Raw genomic sequence first — 14251 nt, 5'->3', positions numbered from 1 at the left:
CTTTAAACTATACCCAAAATCTCACTTCAGTCCCTAAACTTTAAAATGGGACATTTAAATCCTTAGACTATATAATTTGTCCCACTTTATTCCAAATTTTGACGGAATGCACAAAACCTAACAGAATAATTGCCAATTCTGTTAGTTATTATTATAATTTAATTTAACCAAATCTAAGAGGGATATAAATGTAATTTCATGAAATCCAAAGCTTTTGAGACACTCCAAATCTTTAAAAATTATTCACCCATCTACTTTCTCTTCCTCCCTATCTCCTCCTTCATCCCAGCCACACACCGCCCATGCCAACCATTACCACCGTTTGCTGCTAGAAGCTTTGTTCCTGCCTTGACTCGCAACCTTCCATTTGTTAATTCTTGTAACATAATCACAAAAAAAATTTAAATATCAGAAACCAAATCAAAATCAACAAAATTTTACAACAGAAAAAAAAAGAAAGAAAAAATTCAAAGAACATGCTTGGTATGAACAATTCCGGAGGGTCTGACATTTGTGGGATCATTGTTAACAACCTACAAGGTTTAGGACATGCAACTCCGTTTGGACAACCTGCAGCCGTAGACAATCTGAATCTCCTCCAACTCCAACATAATTACTCATTCCCAAATCCAATCTGAATCTCATCAAGACTACTTTCTGCTGCTGTTTTGGATATGAACTATTCATCTTTTCCCCGTAGTTCTTCACAGACACCGTAGTCGCCGGCGCAACTTTTCCCCCCGCCGCCTTTGGAATTTCCGGTGCAACTTTTCCCGCAGCCGACTTAGGAATTTTCGGTGCAACCCCTGACAACTTTTCAATTTTCTTGATATTTCCCTCTCTTTTCCTGGCGTTTCTACTTTCTGAGTGAGATAAAAAGATGAAACTGTCCTTCCCGTTGCTATTGCTCCGATGAAGAAGGTTCTGAAGCCTCCACCGCTTAGACGAACACGAAACGGTGGAACTACTCTTCTTGCACCTTCCTTCCTCCGCCGCGGCCGCTGCCGTTGCCATTTTCAGGTTCCACATGCAGTAACTATCAGGCTGAACTCCGTCGAGCTCGTCAGCTTCCGAGGATGAACACGACGACGAAGGGTCTTTGTCTTCTATAAAAAGGTTCCTCAATGGCAACCTCGTTGCCGCCGTTGCCGGAGGCCGCAGAACTTCCTTAGGAGGCTTCTGATGAGTAAAACCCACCTCCTCTTTCTCGTCCTCAGCGCCGTCTAACAACAAATCCTGATTAAAAAGCAGAAAACAAGGCCGGATTTGTCCGTTATAGAAAATTTCATCCGCCGGAGTCGGGGACGAAATGAAATCCCGGCCAACAACAGCAAACTCAAATTCTTCTTCATCCTCTTCCTTATCATCATCCTTGTCCTCCTCATCTTCGCCACCATTCTTATCAGTATTTTTTCCCTTAACAATCATAAGTTTTATGCGAAAATGGAACCCATTTTCGCGTAAACTTTCCTCATAAGCTGTAAGAAATGAATCAGCACCACCATAATCTTCGCCATCGCCGTCATAATCATGGTTTTCGGCGCGGAATTCTTCCACGACTCGAGCAGCAATTTCTGCAAGTCGGCTAGAAGAGTGGCCGTGAAACTAGGAGCTGGAGAAAGTGAGATAACTCGGCTGGGCTGCATTTTTTTTTAAATCTGTTCAGAATTTATATTGGGTCTCATGAAATTACATTTATATCCCTCTTAGATTTGGTTAAATTAAATTATAATAATAACTAACAGAATTGTCAACTATTCTGTTAGGTTTTGTGCATTCCGTCAAAATTTGGAGTAAAATGGGACGGATTATATAATTTAAGGATTTAAATGTCCCATTTTGAAATTTAGGGACTGAAGTGAGATTTTGGGTATAGTTTGAGGGGACAAAATGGAATTTACCCTAAATATAATGCTACAAGAATATACAATAAAGCAAAAAATATTTCATCTATACAATATATCAAATATTTCAAAAAAATTTTATAGTAAAAATTTTTCATATACACTACTACAGTAAAATTTTTCAAAAATATCCTAAAAAATAACTAATCCAAATAGAACTTTTAAATCCATCCATGATCTTATAGCCCTCCAAAGTGGTCAAAGTGTATAGGGACAATCACAAAACCGAAAGAGAAGACAAAAAGGCAAAGGAGGGAATTCCAAAAAGCCAAAAAATAATCAAACAAAACCCCCCAAAATCTGCCCCCAAATCCCTCTCCCGCCCAAATACCAAAGCGCTACACAGAGAAATACACCATTGCGCCTCACACAAATACCAAAATACACCGCCAGTTTGGTAAGCCACGTCAACGCCATGCCCTTCCATCTTTAACAAAAGCCCCTCCTGCTTTCTGCATAATTCTAGTACCTCCCAGAACTGCTACGCCTCATTTCTCCACCAGGGCTTTCAAGGGTTTTAGTTTTTCATCAATTTTCCATCCTATAATCCAAGAAAATGAGCTCAAAAGAAGGCTCAACCAAGGGCGGCAGGGGTAAGCCAAAAGCATCAAAATCCGTCTCCAGATCTCAAAAAGCCGGTCTCCAATTCCCCGTCGGTCGTATCGCCCGTTTCCTCAAGGCCGGGAAGTATGCGGATCGTGTCGGAGCCGGAGCACCTGTCTACCTCTCGGCCGTTCTCGAGTATCTTGCCGCTGAGGTATACAAAGAAACCCATAAAAATTCTGGGTTTTTATTTTTGTTGATTGTTCGTGGTGCATGATTGATTTTTTTTTTTTTTGGGTTTGATTGAATTTGTAGGTGTTGGAGTTGGCGGGGAATGCGGCGAGGGATAATAAGAAGAACAGGATAGTGCCTAGGCATATTCAGTTGGCGGTGAGGAATGATGAGGAGTTGAGCAAGCTGTTGGGGTCGGTTACTATTGCTAATGGAGGAGTTATGCCTAATATTCATCAAAACTTGCTGCCTAAGAAGGTTGGGAAAGGTGGGAAAGGGGACATTGGCTCTGCTTCTCAGGAGTTTTAGTTGAAGAGAAAATTGTAGGCGTTAATGTAATCTATTAGTTGTGTTCTTCTTTATGGATTGTGAATTTGGGCTTGTTTCTTGGAATGATTTGGTCCCCCTGAGAAATGAAATTATGAAATTTTCTCTGCGTTAGTCTTTTAAGTGTTTGCTCTTGCTTTGCCTTTCATTTTTGATTAGCTTAATGGAGATGGATTCCGGAAGATTTCCTGCTTTGGACAGGTCCTGTAGGCAATGATGCCTGTATTGACTACAGATGTCTGCAAATAATAGCGACAGAAAGGAAGAATGAGTTTGATAAGGTCGTGCAACCAATCCATTGGATGGCAATTGGAGGGATCATGAATATGGAAGCATCTTTTCTGCAGTTTTCCACATGAATGCATTGTATTGTACTTGTTCAAATCTGCTATGCCAGGGATTATGAAAACATTATCTCATACTGCATGCTTGTACAAAAATTGCTATTGTAGTCATCATTAAGCTTGTGAAATATAAAGTTCAGCAATCCATGTGTAAGTGCCAAGAAATCCACAACTGTGTTGAGCTTCTGTAGGGTTTACTAGTCTTCTGTTTTACAGATTAGTAAGCACTTTATTCATCTTAATAGATTCTTTAGTCAGGAAGGGCGACTTTGCTTGTGTATTGGCTTGAGATCCAAAATGTCTACCACCGTTTGTTGTACCAAAGTCAGTCTCTATTGCATCAATGCAGAAACCAATCGACCTTCCCAAAGCCATGGCTTCTGCCACCCGTGATGTAGCTTTATGATGCCGTCTTAGTATCAAGAGTGTGTTAATTGCAGCCCACTTTATCTGTGAATTTGCCATGTCTGTGCTGTAGCCTAAGCATTTCATTACCCTGTCCAACTTTCATAATTGACAAAACAGTGTTAGTGAACTATTTGGAGGCAGCAGCACATCCACCTTTAGCCTTGTTAAATAAGATGTATTACCTGATCAACATCCGAGTGAAGTAATTCTGAGTACCCAAACATGAGAAGCTCTGCTGCTAGTCCTCCAAGAATTACGCATAAAAATCTGTTTAAAGTCTGATAGAGGAGAACTTTTCATATCAGCCGTTGAATGTAAGTCAGATTAGCCGCTGCTACTGTCTGTAACGGTCCATATAGATACTAAGTCTAGAAGAAGTCTTGGAGAGCCACCTAGATAAATAAGAAGCTAATCCATAATAAACACAGACAGAACAATTATCCAGCATGTTCATGCCATAATTGAGGGTATAAGACTGTATGAACAGCCAGTAATGTGAGTAGTGATCTTATAGTTCCTTTACTCGTGTTCCCCTGATCTTATGCTGGCTTAATTTACGTCAGGAGAATGAGATAACATTCTCCGAGTCAGCATTCATAAGAAACTTGAAGCATAGCTAACCTTTGAGGAGACAATGCCATCATATTCCTGAATGATGTTGAACTGTATTAGAGATCAATGATTTAATTCAAGTGACAACGATAATACATATCTGGACCATGTTGAATCTGCTAAATTATGTGGTTATGTGGCAACATTGAGTGAATACCAGACAATTGCCAAGCTGAAAGTATTTTAAGATTACTATGTGTTAGGTACAGGATTGGATGCCATTTAACACACATTCTTCTCAAAATGGTACTAGATGTTCAAGACTAGTAGGTCAAGCACAGATGTGCTAAATGCCCTTGATATATTTCTGGGATGCTTTTATTTGGTAAGAACAAAAGCAATGTAAATCTCATTTAATCTGTAAAATTTTCATCCATAAATCCACAAAATGGACATTTTATATTCTAATTTAAATGCATCCTGCTTTAGAGCTTCTAAGCCTTGAAATTGCTAGATTGACGTCTAGTAATGAGGTCCAAAATATGGGAAGCAAATTAAGGTCAACAACCCAAGAGGCGAAAGAATCAATATCTCAAGAGAGGATGACTTGGGTTGACTGAAATGGAGACCTTTCTGGACACGAATGTAAAACTGGTAATGGGCACCTGAGTTGAGAAGCAAGTGTTATGCACCAAAACTATTAGATGCCATGAACATTGCAAACCTTTTTTGTTTTTTTTGGAGTTAACATTGCAAACTAATGTAGAACCCATTAGAATTACAATCTTTCTTGTAGTCTGTTTCAGTATATTGAGTGCTAATTGAGATGATAAGGACATATGACATAAACAATGAGTTGGACTAGGTTATTTGGCGAAATAATCTTGTATACTTCTGAGCATATCATCATAGGTATAAAGTGGCCCCACAAAATGGTCACAAGGCGTTGTATCAACAGTTTCGAACTGAATAAAGTTAAAGTAAAAGCAATCTGACCTTGCTATTATGCTTCCTATTGGTAAAGTATGTTTCTGGCAGAGTTGTATTAGAAACCTGAAAAGATGCAATGCCAGAAATCAGTCAAGAATAACTGCTGTCTGAGGTAAAAATCAAAATCAAATGTGGAAAGTATAGAAGCCAACAGATTGAAGCTACAAGTGCATTCTTTTTTAATTTACATGCTCAAAATTTTCTCAATGTACCATGCAGATTGATCAATAGCTGACCGGTACAAATTGTGCCATGCAAATGGTAAAGCCAAGGATTGTTTTGGATGCAGGTTTCACTTTTCACTAGAACAGGAGACAGTTAAGTTTTGGAAGCCTAACCAAATGCCCTAAATGTCAAAATTTCCGGTTTCTCAGTCCAAGAAGCGACTGTTATAGCCTCTGTATGTGCTTACCCACGTAGCTTGTATCAAGAAGTATGGATCAACGATGAAGATTGTGTACTTACTTCCTGTAAAAACTCAAATCCAAGAAACTCAACTTTCCCTCCAGCTAAGTTGTCCTTTTCTAATTCTTCCATGCTTGGAACTCTATATTTTTTAGGTAAGATCCCGAGCAAGTAACCAACTACAAAATGGCCAGCTTCATGCTGCATGAGGTCAGTTTCTGAGATTTAAACAGGCAAAATATTTTCAACTACAATAGATAACAACAAAACTACAACATACTACAGCAAGGTTTGATTCTTTTTTTGCTTTGACCAATTGTACAAGAATGATGCATGCCAAAAGAACAGTTATTAAATTGATGTGTGCCATCATCAGGAAATAGAACAGTCCAGAAAGAAAGGAATATTCAAGTAGGATCACGTCACATATCCAGTCTCATTTAGTGATCTCTAAACTTGTGAAGCATACAATCTTTCACAGCCCAAATGGTTCTTTAACATCTAACATATTTAGAGGACACTGGCCAGAACAACATAACAAGCATAATTCTTCATTCTTCAAACTAATGTCCATGTAAATTATATGTGTCATGGCTACAATATCAAGTTATCAACCACATGAAGAAAAATGCGTGGTAGTTTAGTGAAAAATCAAGGGATGAAACTCGGAAATTCTCAGATGAAAAAATTGAAAAGTTTTAGCCAATTTATCAATCAGTGGAACTACTGAGAACATGAACACCTAGAAATTCAAAAGAACAGGAATGCATGAGATACAAGAAGAAAAGTAATTCCTTGATGTCAGTTCTCAATGCAGACTGTAGATGGTGATGCAGCAACTGGTTATATTTGAAGCATTCTAGGACCAGGTCATATGATTATATGATAGTGTTCTGCTGGAAGTTAAAGTTTTCGGGATTCCATCTTCAATCCAGTATTGTCCAATCCATTTTAGATAGATGACTCCTAAAATGGGGCATTTAAACAACAAAAAAATAGTAGAGTTGAAGCTTAGAATCCTACTTATCTTGTTGACATGGAATATAAAGTATTCATAGGGGAGGTATTAGCGTTAAACATATAGATGCCTCTTCTTTGAGATGGTAAAGGAATTTTTTGAAGCTAGATACTTAGATCTGCACATATAAATGCTGCAATCACTCAACATCTTTCTAGAGAAGACTCAGCTTAACTTAGCAACTTTATTTTCTCCAATGTCTCTTATGTTGTCCCTGTGGGACAAGCGTATCAGTAAAGGAAATTCCTTGGTATTTGACCCTGTTGCCATTATGAGATAGGAAAGCTGAAGAACCTTACCTGCAGGCACATTACACGATCATCTGACAGAGAACCACAACAGTCACCATTAGTCAGGCTATCTTGTCCTAAAAATGCTCCTGCCAAAAAGATATTGGATTCAGCAACTAAGAACATATGGCTGAAACTGACAATAAGCTGAAGATATTAAAATGTAATATGTGCTGAAGAACATGTAAATCGCGTAAAAAGAGAGCATCCAACTCTATTTACATCCTAAAAGTTACCATAACTGCCACTTTCTTAATTAGCATAATTGTGCAGTACTCTCCAAAATAGTAAGGCATGTACATCCTCCTGAGAAAAGAAATGAGTTCCTATAAACTATGAAAGATTTGTGGCCTGCTAAACTTACAAGCATCATTGGACAATAAATATCAGCTTTTCTAGTGCAACACAGGTAAAAATCATACATTTCTTGAGTAGAAACTAACAATGGAAAAGTGCATAGCAAAACAGTTAGAATTGGCGCACAGATCATCATTCTGAAAGTGCCTTCAAGTTTGCAATTTGTGTCAGAAACATGGAAACATAAAAAAGGGAGGAAAAATGCATATGAGTGGCATGTACATTACAAGGCACTGACATCATTTGGACATTAAACAGTAATCAGGTTCAGCAATAACCAGCCTATATCTCCCACCACTCACTTCCCCATATCTTAACTGCATGTTTTATTTGAAACAATTATTAATTCTATTCATAGCTGGGCTAATGACCCAAATGAGCCTCCTTGCTGCAGGGTAACCAAACCTGTTTGTCTCATGCATACTGGTCACTGTGTAACCTAAGTGCAACAGCGGACGAGATTATCCATCCAGCACTGCACCTCGAGTGCCTCCCTTAGCTACGTATCTATTTAATACCCCTTCTGGAATTACAAAATTCTATCCTTCCATGTTTTCAATAAGATTAGACAATTCACACGCAAACTCACATAGAAAATGTCTTCTAACATGACTAGTAGGCCAAAGGATAGTATATCCTGAATAGAAAAAGAAAAACAGGATGACATATCACAGGATTCTGTTATCATTGCATTTCTTTCAGGGGAACAAAGTATGGTGGTATCTTAAAGCAGCACCATATCAATCTCAAAATGATTTGGGTGGGTGCCAATTCAGATTAAAGGCCATTATATGGTCCCCAGGGATCCCCGTGTTAGGCAGTAAGTTGGTGAATATCCTGAAAGAAAACAGAGCAAAGCATGACTACTAATTAGTTGTCAATGTTGTCACCTTGAACATGCCATCAGAAGTAGGTATGCCACAATTTAAACAAAGTATAGCACGTGGATTAATGGTAGATTTCCTTAAATGTGCCAACAAACTTGAAAAGCTTATAAACGTGGGACACAAAATAAAAGCTTTCCATACATTCTCCTATTAAGGTTACAATTTCTGAAACATGATAGAGCAAATAAGAAACATGGCAACGCAAAATCGAGGAAGAAAGTTAATCTGGCAGCTTTTTTATGAGTACAATAAAACTTACCTACCTTTTCCTCCGATGCAAACTGCCTGCAGCACTTGACTAAACGCAGAATGGAATCAACAGATGAGTGAAGAGACATTTTATCAGCATCATTCAGCTCTAGTTCATCCACGACCGAGATTCTTTTTGGCACCTACACATACCAAAATATGCACTTTCGATAGTTGGAACAATCCTCAACAAAATATGGTGGGAATTTTCTACTTTGCATACAGAGACACGTATCAAAACACTACTGTTTACCAGCCTTAATTCCCATCTTCGCCCGATTTGGCACAACATATATCAAGTGTTTGGACCCTAACATGCTAATTTTTTCGCTTCATACTTCACAATACAGACTGCAATAGCTTTCTTATAACCTACAAAAAGACTTGAATGACATGATTCTTTCAAGCTAGTTTTACAAAATTATTGAGCATCAGATATGGTCTAATGGAGGAGGGTTTTTTTGTTCTTTTTTCCATGTCTTAATGCCAAATTTCAATACTTACAATCAGCATTTCTCCTGTCCTCATTCAATCTCAATCAGCATTTCTTGCCAAAACAGAATTTCTTCGAAAACCCAATAATTCTTCCCTTTCTTTACAGGACAAGTACAGACACATAATTAATCCCAAGAACAAAAAAAGCTTCATCGAAGAACATCAAAATATTTTCAAAAATTAGATGGTATATATTATTACCAATTTGACAGCGCCAAAGCCGCGTAGTCCACCAGGCTTCCCCTGCAACTGCTTTGCTAAAGACAACGCAGCCTTGAAATTCCCCTTCTCCAGCTCTCTATCCACTCTCTTCAGTCCTCTCCGACGTCGTATCGCCTCGTCTTCGTCGTTTCTCAATCTCCCCCATACCCTTAGGGTTCCAGCTGGCGCGCAAATCTCTTTAGACAAAATATTCATCAATTCAGGAATTTTACGAATGACTAAAGTTCAAGTTTTGATGCAAAAAGATAACGGCTATGCGGAGAATACGACGTCGCCTGGACCCATTGCATTTTATCCTCTTCGACTTTTTTGTGGCTGAAAATAAAAGCCTTTTTGCATAATTATGTAAGTGCATTTTTTTGAGTATAAATACATTATAAGAATAGATTAATTATAGATTAGAAGCTAATTATTCTATGCAGTGTTAGGTGAAATTTTCAGTTGTTTGGATGGGTAGTGTGGTATATGGCAATGGTGGGCATAGAGGGATGTTATCCTTTCACTATTCCTGTTCATATTCCAGGTTTGGATTGCAGAATTCTAGGACAGTGAATTGCTTATCTGAGGATACAGGTGGTGCAGTAAGATTAAGGTGGCAAGTACTGGAGCAAGTGGATAAGGAGCTAAGCAAGGGGGATGAGAGGGCTGCATTGTCCTTAGTCAAGAATTTACAGGGCAAACCTGGTGGTCTCCGGTGTTTCGATGCTGCCCGGCAGGTTCAATTGCTCAAACTCAATACTATCTTCGTTTTCTTTTGTTTGAATTTAAACTGTGTTTAATTTGATTGGCTAGTTAGTTGAATTCTTAGACACTTGATTTTGGATGACTATAGATTGTTTGTGGTTTGTCTGGAGAGTCACTGCTTGACTTATCGCTCTTTTCCCAGAGGAAAAGGAGCTTTCTGTTGCATTTTTGGTGCATTGGTTGATGAACTTTTAAGGTTAAATTGTGGTAATGTTGGAATGGACATTCTTTGTGCGTCGGATTACATCATTGCTACATTTTCATAGTAATGATGATTGTTCTTTTTCTTGTATATACTTGGTTTGCTTGATTTTAAGTAGGGCTATCTCGTATATATTTGTATGTACTCAGTTGTGTAACATTGATGGATATTTGGCAATGTATCTGAAGTCCTTGAGTAGATTTTGTGCAGGTACCTCAGAGGCTCTATACCTTGGATGAGCTAAAGCTGAATGGGATTGAAACTGCATCCCTACTTTCACCAGTGGATGCAACGCTTGGCTCTATAGAAAGGAATCTGCAGGTTGCTGCTCTTTTAGGAGGAGTTGCAGCATGGAACGTGTTTGATTTAAGCCCACAACAACTCCTATTTTTCTCACTTGGATTGTTGTTTTTCTGGACACTAGATGGTGTAAGTTCTGAGAAAACTAGTTAAGTTGTTTGAGCCACCTGTTCTGTACTATCAAAGGATTTTGCGTCTCGTGCATGATATTCAATAGATTGGTTCCTGGCCTTGAGACATTACTGTTGCTTCTATCTGCATGTGTAACTACTAGGGTCAATGCTTCTTTATCTTTCTCCCTTTCCTTTTATTTGTACATTACTTGGCTGAGCAAGTTTAGGTATGTCATAAGATCAAATGTCACCAGCTTTGTTCCCTTTGATGTAATGAACTGTTAAATGGATTCATTTTTCTTTTGCATGAAATGAAACATATGAATGATGCTAATCCTCTGCCTTTCCAAGTTGTGTGAAACTATATAATTGGAGCCACAAATTTGACTTTGATCCAGTTTTTTATGCTAAAAGCATATGCTTTCCCATGAATAGAAATCCTGATGCGGGGGTAAAATGGGATTAAGAAATTCCCTTTTTATAAGATCATCTGTTTGTACCGTGCCTACCGTCTAGCAGTAACAGTCAGTGAAATTAAGGCTATGATAGCTCACCACATCCAAATATTCTCTTGAAGCTTAACAAGTTATTTCGAACATTGGTGAAATGCTGATTGAAACTACTGAACTTGACTTTGCTATCATACATCTTTTTACTTTCAAAGTAAATATACTCAGGTCTCATTCAATGGAGGAGTCAGTGCCTTGCTTCTTGATACCATTGGTCACACCTTCAGCCAAAAGTATCGTAACAGGGTTATTCAAGTGAGAGCTCTCTCTCTCTCTCTCTCTCTCTCACACACACACACACACACGAAACTTGTTTTTGTTTTTGTTTTTTTTTTATTTGTCTGGCCATCATTATTGTCAAGAAACATTCTTGTTTTTGTTTTTTAATTTGTCTAGCCATCGTTATTGTCAAGAAACATTCAGGCATAGAGATTCTTTACTTCTTTATTCGACCACCTAGCATTTGTATTCCAGTTGTCGTTAAAAATCATTATTTATCTTTAGGAATATCTTTCTTTATTTTTTCCTTTGTTGTGTCTCTATAATTGATCTTGTAACAAGTAGCTTGTTGCCCAAATATGATATAGCATGAAGCTGGGCATTTCTTGACTGCCTACCTGCTAGGAATTCTCCCAAGGGGGTACACACTGACCAGCTTGGATGCTTTGAATAAGGAAGGATCACTCAATGTTCAAGCAGGAACTGCATTTGTGGATTTCGAGTTTAATGAAGAAGTAAGTTTTCTCCTAATCTGGTCATAGATCTCAGAAGATGCACTCCTGGACATAAGAACTGAAATTGTATATCTTGGATTTCCAGTAGAGTTGTGCTCTACAGTTTAAATTCTTATAGAGTAATTGTGTCCCGGAAGTAATTGTATATTATCTGCTAAATTGTAATGAAATACCTTTTTGGCTTTTGCATGCTTGTTTTGAACAGTTTAACACGAGCTCCATTACTTTCTCATACAGGTAAATTCAGGAAAATTATCAGCCACGGTAAGCCCCCTTAGCTGATATGACACAGAGAATTTCAAATGACATCCTCCAGGCATAACGTTTCTCATGTCATGCTGTGCTCAGATGCTGAACAGGTTTTCATGTATTGCCCTTGCTGGTGTTGCATCAGAATATCTTCTCTTTGGTTATGCTGAGGGAGGTCTTGCTGATATTGACAAGGTTTGTTTTATTAATCTGCTTCTTCAGTTTTCCCACTAAATATTACACTTAAATACAAGCTGTAGGGAGCTGACTATTGCTGTAAATTGATTAACTTTCCAGAAAAATGAAGATAAAGTAAGAGAACATTGTAGGCAGCTTTTAAGTCAGAATTTTTGTGGAAGAACATATTATTGACTTCATGCAATAATTACCTTTCCTTTTGAAAAGTGTAGATGTGGCAAAAGGCTAATAGGAATGATATAACCTCATGCTATGTCGTAATTTTCAGTAACATGACGGTGAATGTCAAGGACTTGGTCACTTCCAAGCAATTAAGTTAATGCACTGAATCAGTAGAACTATTTCCCCACTGTCATTATGAATGCACTTCTTCGAGATGACTCGTAATATTTTGCTTTTCATAGTGATGATCTCTGTGGTATATTTTTGATTTAATCTAATAACCTATAGAGCTTTCTTGGTGCATGTCAACGGGAGAATTCATTTTCAAACCTTTTGTTCCTTTCCTTTTCAATTCAAGTAATTAAATCACAAGTATGCATTCTCTCATCATGCTGTATTTACAAATTGAAAAAAGTCTCTTTTAGTCTTTTTTTTTTTCAAATAAAAACAAGGGCCATTAGTGAATATCTCACCTAATGAGGCTGTTCTTTTGGCTTTGAATTTTGAGCATGTAAACTTAACTAGTATCTCATCAAGATAAATGCTTGAGGCGTGGGTTTATGGTTTTAATACAGTGTTGAATGAGTTGGTACTCGTAGTCACCTGTTTGACTTGTTCTGATTGATGTATTAACCAGTAAGTCAGGATGAGGATTTCTATTGATATCCCTGTCAACATTAAGGCTATGTTTACTTTGTAAGCGGTAAAGGAAGCCCCTCAGTTTTTATAAGACTTTCCATCTCTTCTTGTGCTACATGTTATACTCAGCGTTTAATCTTGTATCTGCCAAGGTAGAAAGCATAGAGACAATCATCTCTTGATATGTCTATCATTGCGAGGAAAAAGGAATTAGAACAAGGATGTTAACATGCTCGTTCCCTCCCATGGATTGTAAGCAAAATGTAATGCCTGACATTTGCATAACATTGGATCAAATCCTGAAAAACTGACAGTTCTTTTTAGCTGAAGTCTGGTCTTGCTGTTGGTCTTAGGAACTAATTCTAAGATTAATGATGATTCAGTTACATGGTTGATGAGATCATTCTTTTTTGCAGTTGGACTTGCTATTGAAAAGCTTGGGATTTACACAGAAGAAAGCTGACTCTCAAGTCAGATGGGCTGTACTAAATACTGTCCTAATTCTGCGTCGCCATGAAGATGCAAGATCAAAACTCGCACAGGCTATGTCTGAGGGAAAATCCGTAGGAGGTTGCATTAACATCATAGAAGAGACCATAGATGATGACGATATCTAGTTATGTCAATAATCTGACCGCCCCTTCAATCAATCTCCCTGAACTAGTAATTTTTCCTTCCTCTTTGTACAAACTGTTCGTGAAATTTTTATGACAAGGACCAATTTTGTGTTCTGAGTCGCCCTTTTTCTGTTGCTTTCCCATTGATATGTCCATGAAGCAAATCACTCACCTAAAGGTCTAGGATTAGGCATAGTGTACTTCCTTTTTTCCTGAAACGATAGTAGATATCATTAATGGCAAAAGTATAATACACTTAATGAGCAAGGGCTCAAAATGAGCAATACAAAAGTGTACTAAGAGGCTGAGGATCTAAGAATTCCTTATCAAAAGCTATGTTTTGAGCAAGTTTGCTCAATTTTTCACTTAGTCTATTCTGTTCAACATTTGGACGATCAAATGAGTACTTCCTAAATATTGAGCTGAAGTTCTTGATGTCCTCCAGGTGTGTAGCAATTCTGATGTTGCATGAGGATGGTTTTTTTTTATTAGGTTTAGGATTTGAAGACAGGATACGTGGACTTTAACACACTACCATCCTTGTTCCTACAGGGCCAAGTTA

The 14251-nt window shown here is 37.9% G+C and overlaps 3 protein-coding genes across 8 annotated transcripts; 2 read left to right on the top strand and 1 right to left on the bottom strand.

Moving 5' to 3' along the window:
* The first annotated feature begins 2159 nt into the window (after positions 1–2159).
* On the top strand, positions 2160–3119 carry LOC113727555 (histone H2AX-like). Its single transcript, XM_027251785.2, has 2 exons — positions 2160–2661; positions 2763–3119. The coding sequence occupies exons 1-2, from the start codon at positions 2461–2463 to the stop codon at positions 2985–2987; spliced, it is 426 nt and encodes a 141-aa protein (XP_027107586.1). The 5' UTR covers positions 2160–2460; the 3' UTR covers positions 2988–3119.
* A 184-nt stretch (positions 3120–3303) lies between these two features.
* LOC113727554 (uncharacterized) lies at positions 3304–9417 on the bottom strand. Of its 6 annotated transcripts, none has more exons than XM_027251784.2 (8): positions 9202–9417; positions 8516–8648; positions 7022–7101; positions 5765–5905; positions 5306–5362; positions 4379–4405; positions 3940–4035; positions 3304–3853 (listed from the first exon to the last, which is right to left on the bottom strand). In XM_027251784.2, the coding sequence occupies exons 1-8, from the start codon at positions 9415–9417 to the stop codon at positions 3560–3562; spliced, it is 1044 nt and encodes a 347-aa protein (XP_027107585.1). In that variant the 3' UTR covers positions 3304–3559. The 6 variants fall into 6 exon arrangements, 3 of the variants coding, with proteins under 3 accessions (XP_027107585.1, XP_071932328.1, XP_071932329.1); XM_072076228.1 differs by having other exon boundaries at positions 3643–3845; XR_003457856.2 differs by having other exon boundaries at positions 3801–3853; positions 3940–4098.
* A 254-nt stretch (positions 9418–9671) lies between these two features.
* LOC113727553 (uncharacterized) lies at positions 9672–13803 on the top strand. Its single transcript, XM_027251783.2, has 7 exons — positions 9672–9938; positions 10379–10597; positions 11259–11345; positions 11678–11824; positions 12062–12088; positions 12173–12268; positions 13489–13803. The coding sequence occupies exons 1-7, from the start codon at positions 9672–9674 to the stop codon at positions 13687–13689; spliced, it is 1044 nt and encodes a 347-aa protein (XP_027107584.1). The 3' UTR covers positions 13690–13803.
* The last annotated feature ends 448 nt before the right edge of the window (positions 13804–14251 follow it).

Source organism: Coffea arabica, chromosome 2c (assembly GCF_036785885.1).
Source record: "Coffea arabica cultivar ET-39 chromosome 2c, Coffea Arabica ET-39 HiFi, whole genome shotgun sequence".
In the NCBI taxonomy this organism is placed as follows: domain Eukaryota; kingdom Viridiplantae; phylum Streptophyta; class Magnoliopsida; order Gentianales; family Rubiaceae; genus Coffea; species Coffea arabica.
This window is presented reverse-complemented; position numbering and strand designations above follow the sequence as displayed.